Genomic DNA, 8961 nt, shown 5'->3' on the forward strand with positions numbered 1-8961 from the left:
TCATGTGTTGAGGCCAAGATATTCCATTCCTACCATATGAATCTTGATCTCTAGCCTTCCCCAAGCTGCTTTCCACTCAAATCTTCTTTCCACCGGATCCGAATCCTATGAGAGAGAGTTGAGTGTTGGGGAGACTATCATTTGAAGCACAAGAGCAAAGAGTTCATCATCAACGCACCATTTGTTACTTCTTGGAGAGTGGTGTCTCCTAGATTGGCTAGGTGTCACTTGGGAGCCTCCTACAAGATTGTGGAGTTGAACCAAGGAGTTTGTAAGGGCAAGGAGATCGCCTACTTCGTGAAGATCTACCGCTAGTGAGGCAAGTCCTTCGTGGGCGACGGACATGATGGGATAGACAAGGTTGCTTCTTCGTGGACCCTTCGTGGGTGGAGCCCTTCGTGAACTCGCGCAACCGTTACCCTTTGTGGGTTGAAGTCTCCATCAACGTGGATGTACGATAGCACCACCTATCGGAACCACGCCAAAAACATCCGTGTATCCAATTGCATTTGAATCCTCCAAACTCTTCCCTTTACTTTCTTGTAAGTTGCATGCTTTAATTTCCGCTGCTCATATACTCTTTGCATGCTTACTTGAATTGTGTGATGATTGCTTGACTTATCCAAAGATAGCTAAAATCTGCCAAACTCTAAAATTGGGAAAAGGTTAAGTTTTTAATTGCTCAAGTAGTCTAATCACCCCCCCCCCCTCTAGACATACTTCAAGGTCCTACATTAACATAAACATGCAGTTCACTGGATCTTAGGGTTAACTTTATCTTCAATGCACGAACACTGTCAATAACTCAGTTATCTAGTAACACCTTGCAACAACATAACTTGGGCAGTCATAGAAATTTAGTTAACTAAAAGCAGTCATACAAATTCAGTACATTACATAATACCGGCATACAAATTAACCAAGTTCACTAATGGAGTACAATAATTAATAGCTCCAACTTAAGGCAGCATTACACAGCATTACACCAACAATGAATTACTCAAATTCATCTAAGGTCTCCTTCACCCTCCTTATCTTGCTCTTGGTCTCCTCCTTGAGCCTGAATAAATCACCAATCATGTACTCTAGTTTCTTCTTCTCCTTCTTCAACTCATCCCTCGCTGACACCACTTTTTCCATCTCTTCCTTCATGTTGTCCATCTGTTGCTTCATCTCATCCCTCTCTTTCTCTGCCTTAGCCCTCACAACCTGATGAATGCTAGTGGTAGATTTATCAGACATCTTCTTCTTCTCAAGCTCTTGCTTTAGGTCAGAAAGAGCAAGTTTTGCATTGCCCGATTCAGTAATTGCCTGCTCCTTGTCAGCCACCATCTTAGCAAAATCTAGTTTAAAAAACTTCAGATCTTTTTCCATCTTTTCCTTCTCTCTCACAACCCTAACATTTTCTTCAGCATTAACTACATTCTCCCTGAGCCTAAGCTTGTTCTCATCTTCATACATGCCCCAAACCCTAGCTAAACTCATCTTCAGAGTGGCAGGCCATTCAGGGTCAATCCACTCCACATAGTTGCATTTAGGTATTTCCTACCAAATAAGAAAGAAAACAATTTTAGATAAATGAGCTTGGAGCACCATTGATCTACTCTTACAACATAACTTGGGGAAAAACTTAATTAATTGCACTGTCAATCCTTCAATAGAGTTACAACACTATGGCACAACAACATAATATCAATTCTTAGCATAACCAAAACTTCTGTAGAAAACAAGATGCAGTTAACTGAAAATTTCAGTTAATTAACTGCAGTTTCCTTCAGTTAACTGAATTTTCGTCAGTTAACTATATTGCTGCACCCATCCACAGTTAAATGCTACACTCTAAGCTTATACAGATCACAGAAAGATGACAGATTCCAAGTTTGGATTTAACTGTAGATCTACTAACCTTTTGTGCACAAGCAAGATACCTCCTTCCACTGTCAACTGATTCAAAGGACATAAACTTCTCACAGACACAATGGTGTTCACATCTAGCTGCAAGATCTAGAGCAAGACCTCTCCACTCAGAGCAGAAAATGGTGGCAGGAGCAGGAGCCTACAACCTATTCTAGTCAGCAAAATTCCCCATTCTTGCCGTAACCCTAACTGTGAGAGGCATAGTGACGAACTAACCTCTCTTGTGACAGAGTAGCCGTCGGACGACGAGCTGGATCCTTCACTCCAAGATACCATGACGGCAAGCTGGCGGCGGCGGTGAGCTGGAGCAGGGAAGGAAGCGAGGGAGCAGAGAGATGAGCTGCTGACAGGAAAGAATATTCCAAAGAATATACCAACACAGGTGCCACATTGTGTTGCACTGCGGTTGATAAGGGGAAAAGGCAGGGGGCTAAGTGCAAAATACTGCGCGCTGACCATCCAGTCCACTTGTCATTTAGTTGGCGAGCTGTGATTGGTCTTGAACTAAAATTGCACCTTCATGACCATTTCAAGGATTAAATAATCTGCTTTGCAACTACAAGGACTAAGAGCATCTCCAGCCGCGCCCCCAACAAGGCCCCCCAGGCGACTTTTCGGCCGTCGACGCCAAAAAATCGGCCCAGTCGCGCCCCCAAGGGCCCAGTTTTCGCCGGCACGGGCCGAAATTGGTGCCGGTGGACCCAACCGAACCCGGCGCGCTGGGGGCAGTTGGGGGCGCCGGGCGAATCGTTTTTGGCACGAAAGAGCCGCGAGCCCTCCTTGCCAGCGACTCGTCTCTCTTCTCGCTGCTTCGTCGTCCTCATCGCCTCGTTTCTCGCGGCGAATCAATGCCAAAGCTGTCGCGCGCTGCCGCTCCGGTCAGCCTCCATTGTTGCTTCACGGGCGGCGCAGTGAAGACCGGACGATGCGCGTCCCCTCGCCCGCCACGCGTACGCGGCGCCTCCGCCTATATAAGCCGACCCCCCAGCGCGCCGGAGACACGCACAGAGCCTCCACCGCTGACGCGCCATTTCTCCCCCTTCCTCCCTCTCCTCTCGCCGTCTCAAGTTGAAAGCATGGCCGAGCGCTTCCCAGGCGACTGCGCGGCGGCGAACGGCTTCAGCCGCCGCCATCTTCACGAGGACGAAGCTCGGCTCCTCTTCGAGGTCGAGTACCCGGTCCCGCCGGACATGCGGGTGCCCGGGGCGTGGAGAATCAGCGCCGCGGCGTCCCTGTGCCACCACCGCCCACCGGGGCGGCGCGCCGTGCGGAGATCGAGCGTATCCGCGCCTCCCTGCCGCGGGCGGCGAGGGAAGGACCGCGGTATGTCCCCGACAGCCCGCTCTGGGAGCCATACTTCCGCCGCCGCCACGCCGAACAGCTCGAGGCCACGAACGGCGGCGACTACATGCGGTTCTACAGCCTCCTCGGCATGTAGAACTGCAAGGGCGGCGGGCGGCGAGGAGCGGCAAGGGAGACGGCGAGGAGCAGCCTAGTAGTTTTTTTTCTTTTTTATAAAATATGTTTAAATCTAAACGAACTCGCCGAAGTTTGGTTGAATTTGCGCCGTGTTTGTGCCATAATTAAAATTTTTAAAAAAAACGTGGGTGCCGCGACTGGGGGGGGGGGGATCAAGCCCCCAGCGCGCGGTTTAGCGCCGGTGCGCCCCAGGGGGCGGTTTTTAGCGCCTCCTGAGGGGCCAACGGCTGAAGATGCTCTAAACCATCACATGTTGTGCAAGTACAAGGACGTGGGGTGCTATTACCTCATAACTGTAGAAGACGTTCGTTACCCGTAGTGACAAATGCATCGGACATGCATGTGCCGACTTGCTCTGATAGATCACTCACTCGCTCTGTGAGATTTGGGTGCTGAGTGCAGACCTGGTTGGACCAAAGTGTCGTTGGCGTCACGGCGAGGATGGAGTGTCATAAGCCAACTATAAACGGCATTTAAAAACTAATGAGGCACGCATGAAAGCTTATTTTTGGATGCATGTTCCAATCGAACGGCCGGAATCAGGTCCAAGCCGATCGGACGGCGGAGGCCGCGAGTCAGGAATCACCGAAACGTATGTTATTACCATGCGCAGACACTGGACAGCGGACACAGGGGCAAAGACGACAAAGCCTCCGCAATTCAGGGAAACCACGAGGGCGCCGAGTCGAAAGCCAATTAATGGGCAGTTCAACAAGAAACGGGCGCGGAAGGGAACCTGGATGCTATTAAGACGACGACAGGGATCGGTGCTGTCGAAAAAATAAAAAAGACGACATGGATGGGAGCTCCATTTTCCCCCGAACGTGAAGAGCCGTGCCCGTGTGAGCGAGCTTGGACACCTGCCTGCGCACAGATCCGGTTAATTATGGTGGAATGGTGGAGGATCACAGCCACAGGGAGCGAAGGATAGGGTAGTGGCATCTCATTATGGCCTGTGAACCTATGATCAACACCAGGAATGAAGAAAAACTCGTCAGTACCGGGTCCCGGGCTGCAGGGGGGGAGAGTTTATGGTGGAGTTACTTTGGTTGGTACGAGCACCCGTCTTTACGGTGGTGGTAGCCCAAGTAAAGAAAGTCCACTTCTCAGCAGTGTCCGCTACAACTACTACCGTCTCTGTTCATCTCAGACTGGCAAGTAGAGTAGGATAGGAGTAATTCATGGCGCGTAACTTGGTCCTGCACATTTGGCATGATGCATGAGTGACGAGGCCTGCACCTGCACGGATGCACATTGAGCAGGATTTGCCGCGTTTTTTTGGGTTGCGGTACTGTATGGCGCGGTTGGTTATGGTTAAATCAGCTGGACCGCGCGAGAGCTCGCATCATCCGGTGGTCGGTCATGCCCAACAGTGCCACCCGCGCACCCCGCAACAGGCCAGCGGCAGCGGCAGCGGCTCACACTTCACTCCACCTCACCTCACCTCACTTCCCCGCAGTGACGCTGCTCAGCAGTTATAAAGCAGGCGCCACACAAGTAAAGGATCCCATCTTTCCCCCTCTCTCTCTCTCCCGCAGCACATGCGCGTCGCCCGCCGACACCCGCACCCACAGCAGCCAGAGCAGCAATGGAGCATCGGGGCCTGCTTCTCGTCCTCGTCGCCGCGCTGTGCCTCGCGGGCGGCGCCGACGCCAGGCACGCCAAGAAGTCGTACCAGGCCGTCTTCAGCTTCGGGGACTCGCTCTCCGACGCCGGCAACCTCATCGTCGACGGCATCCCCAAGTCCCTCACCACCGCGCGCGCGCCCTACGGCATGACCTTCTTCGGCCGCCCCACCGGCCGCTGCTCCAACGGCCGCGTCGTCGTCGACTTCCTCGGTACGCACCATCCTCTCCTCTCCCTCTCTCGCCGCCTGCGCCGTCCCGGATGGATAGACGGATGGCATCCTTTCCATCCTAGTCCCAGCTTCTCACCGCGCCGTCCTTTTCCTCTCCTCTTCTTCTTTTGCTGCAGTGCTTATTTTATGGGCTTTGCGTTGCGATATCCCATAGAAATGTCTCTGTTTTTCGCCTGCTGGAGTGTTTGACCATGCTCTGACCTTGGTCATGATGAAATTGACTCTTGTTTGGTGTGCTGCTCCTACTCAACCAGCGTCTCATGTTTAGTGGGCTGCTCCTACTCAACCAGCTAGAGTGTTCAAAAAATTTCTTGTGATGCAAAGCTAATCAGGTAGAATAATAAAAAGGCCAGAGTTCTCCTTTCAGAAAAGAAGATAGAATCGAGTGGTAAAATAAGCTGGTAAAAAGAGCTGCTGCTTTGCAACAGTGAAAATTATTGCTGCCTCCATTCTGCCAGAGCAAAGGATTGATTCGAATTAAAGCTCCTTTTTCTTTTCCCTCTGTAAAGATATAAAGCAGACAGGATTTTTTTTTACTGCTGCAACCGATTGACTACGCCATTGCATTGCTAGACTGTGAATCCCTATGTATGCCGTGTAAATTTTTCTTTTTGTTGATGGGGATCTTTCATCTATTTGCAGCCGAGCATTTCGGGCTGCCCCTGCCGCCAGCGTCCCAGGCGCATGGCAAGGGCTTCAAGAAGGGGGCCAACTTCGCCATCACCGGCGCCACGGCGCTGGAGTACTCCTTCTTCAAGGCGCATGGCATCGACCAGCGCATTTGGAACACCGGCTCCATCAACACCCAGATCGGCTGGCTCCAGAAGATGAAGCCGTCGCTTTGCAAATCGGAGAAAGGTCCGGCACCGAGTCTCTTAACCCTTATCGAAATGTGATACAGTGGACTCAAGTTGAGATTTTCATTTTGTTGTGCTGACTGCAGAGTGCAGGGACTACTTCAGCAAGTCCCTGTTTGTGGTGGGAGAGTTTGGGGGGAACGACTACAACGCTCCTCTCTTCTCCGGCGTCGCCTTCTCCGATGTGAAGACCTACGTGCCGCTGGTCGCCAAAGCCATCGCCAACGGCGTCGAGGTATGAAACCCAAGAGTAGAAATGTAAGAGTAGGGTGACCTTCGCATTGCATCATATAGCAACCGTAGAAAATCCAACGGGATGCACACACACACATGGCAAAAAGTAGAAAAGCAGCGCAAGTGTGCAACGTACTTGGAGATTCCAGGGGATCATGCAAGTGTGTCATGGGTGCAAATTTCGGGCAAGCAAACATCTGTCATACCTGGATGTTTGCTGGCAAGGTCAAGGTGGAATGCATGACAAACGCATGAGCGGCAGAAAAACCGGTGTGGAGATGATCAAGGCGCACGGATTCGGGCCCGTGCTCTGGAATTGCCTTGAGACCCTATGAATTTCGGTTCTACTCCCTCGGTACCAAAATATATGACGTTTTTGTAGGCTAGTTTAGCCTAAAAAACGTCTTACATTTTTTTCCGGGTAGTAGTTTAGTTAGTAGGTAGGCACAGTGTCACTACCTAAGCTCATGGGGGGTGGCTGCACTGTGGTGTGGTGTGGTGGTAGACGAGTGATAGACTGATAGGGCCAATACACATTTGATTGGATTGGATCTAGGGATCTCAGTATGATGTTTACAGGGTTACCAACATTTGCAGACATTAAAATAGGGGCGGTGCCATGTGACACTTTTGGTATCTTTCTCACCAGTAGAGAATCTTCTGACTAGGCGATTAACATGAAACTGCTATTGTTATACTGGTTTGGAAAAAGGGATTTTTTTTTCGCCGGCGTAAATCACACCAGATACATATTCGTGATGCCATGGGGTCTGTACTTTGGTCCCCGAATAGAGTTGCTCCACAGTACATCAGATTGTTGCTTAGTGTAGCGGCCCATGTGATGTCCCGATAGGGAATTCGTGTCAATCTGACATGATTGCACAATGAAGAGAATGGGCATGGAAAAGGTATGGCTGGCTGGTAAAGAAGATGAGGAATCATCTGTTTTGTGCATGGCCATCATGAAACGGCTGTCACATGACATGACACTATAAAATTGGTTAGTTTAGTTTGCACACACTTCAGTGAGTGTCAACAGATCTTCAAAGATTATGGCACTGTCAGTGTTGCATTACTGTTGCTTATTAGTACTTCTCTGCTGAACTGTTATGGGACGGAGGGAGTACTTTAAGTGGTTTTGCTCATTTCGTGAATGCAAACCCAAAAGTGCATTAGCATATGGGAATTTTGATGGTCTTATGCTCATTTTTTTTGGTTTTATTTCAGAAATTGATCGAGCTTGGCGCGACAGACCTGTTGGTGCCTGGAATTCTTCCGATCGGATGCTTCCCATTGTACCTGACTCTCTACAACAGCAGCAAGAAGTCGGACTACAACGCGCGCACCGGGTGCCTCCGGAGATACAACCGCCTGGCCTTCCACCACAACAGAGAGCTGAAGCAGCAGCTTGACCAGCTTCAGAAGAAGTACCCAAAGACGAAAATCATGTACGGCGATTACTTCAAAGCTGCAATGCAATTTGTCGTCAGCCCCGGAAAATTCGGTATGTGAAGATGGATCCAAAGTCGCACGCATCATAGTTTATTCATGACAAGACCGATCTAATGTGTTCGGTATGTGGCGTGATCTAACTGAAGAACCTGACGGCCATGGCAGGTTTCAGCACGGCATTGCAGGCGTGCTGCGGCGCCGGAGGGTCGGGCGCCTACAACTTCAACCTGAAGAAGAAGTGCGGCGAGGCGGGCGCGAGCGTGTGCTCCAACCCGTCGGCGTACGTGAGCTGGGACGGCATCCACATGACCGAGGCCGCCTACCGCATGGTCGCCAACGGCTGGCTGAATGGCCCCTACGCCTCTCCACCGATCATGAAGTGAGAATCCAGATGGTTAGCCATGTGTATGTAATGTCGCCGCCGCCGCCGCCGCAGCTGCTGGTGATGATGGAGGGATCGACGGATATGCAGAGCGCTGAAGATATTTAAGTTATGATGAGTAAAATTGCTTAGTCTGTTCGTTGAGAGGCTGTATAAACCGTGCCGGTATAGATATGTTCTTCCAACTGAAAAGCTCTAGTAGTACACATGTACGTACCTTGTATGACATGCGACCTGATTCTTATTCATTTACCAAGACTTGCATAAGAATAAATTATTAAATATTATGGAGACAAGAGGATCATAATTGTGCATCTGCGCTTCCTGAACCGCGCGCTTTGCCTGTACTGCTGTTTTCCCTCGTGGCCTCCATTTGCACGGAACAATGTATGGCTGTAATGACTCTCTGCATGATGCACATACAGAATTAAGCGTCTTACCCTCGTTGGAAGGGCCGCGTACGCACAAGAAAGATCCGAGAGAGATATCTACGGAGTACAATTGAAACCGAACCAGCTAGGCAACATCCTGAGATCCATTAGCACGTGATAAACCTTCTGGAAGCCATATGTTGATATGTACGATATTGGTGTGTGGGCAATGTTGATATGTTGATATGTCCTGAGATCCTCCCTTAATCACAACTTTGCCAGGATGAACTTACGCTTGAATTATTGTAAACTTCTTGTGGGCAATGTCTTAGTGAAGCCATCAACCTGATCTTTAAAACACAAATCTATTTTTCAGTTGTTTGTTACCAACTCTTTCTCCAACAAAATGAA

The 8961-nt window shown here is 50.0% G+C and overlaps 1 protein-coding gene across 1 annotated transcript; it reads left to right on the top strand.

Moving 5' to 3' along the window:
• The first annotated feature begins 4875 nt into the window (after window positions 1–4875).
• Window positions 4876–8483, top strand: LOC119336972 (GDSL esterase/lipase At5g45910-like). Its single transcript, XM_037609062.1, has 5 exons — window positions 4876–5234; window positions 5897–6112; window positions 6198–6346; window positions 7573–7849; window positions 7963–8483. The coding sequence occupies exons 1-5, from the start codon at window positions 4985–4987 to the stop codon at window positions 8178–8180; spliced, it is 1110 nt and encodes a 369-aa protein (XP_037464959.1). The 5' UTR covers window positions 4876–4984; the 3' UTR covers window positions 8181–8483.
• The last annotated feature ends 478 nt before the right edge of the window (window positions 8484–8961 follow it).

This window comes from Triticum dicoccoides, chromosome 7B (genome assembly GCF_002162155.2).
Source record: "Triticum dicoccoides isolate Atlit2015 ecotype Zavitan chromosome 7B, WEW_v2.0, whole genome shotgun sequence".
Classification (NCBI taxonomy): domain Eukaryota; kingdom Viridiplantae; phylum Streptophyta; class Magnoliopsida; order Poales; family Poaceae; genus Triticum; species Triticum dicoccoides.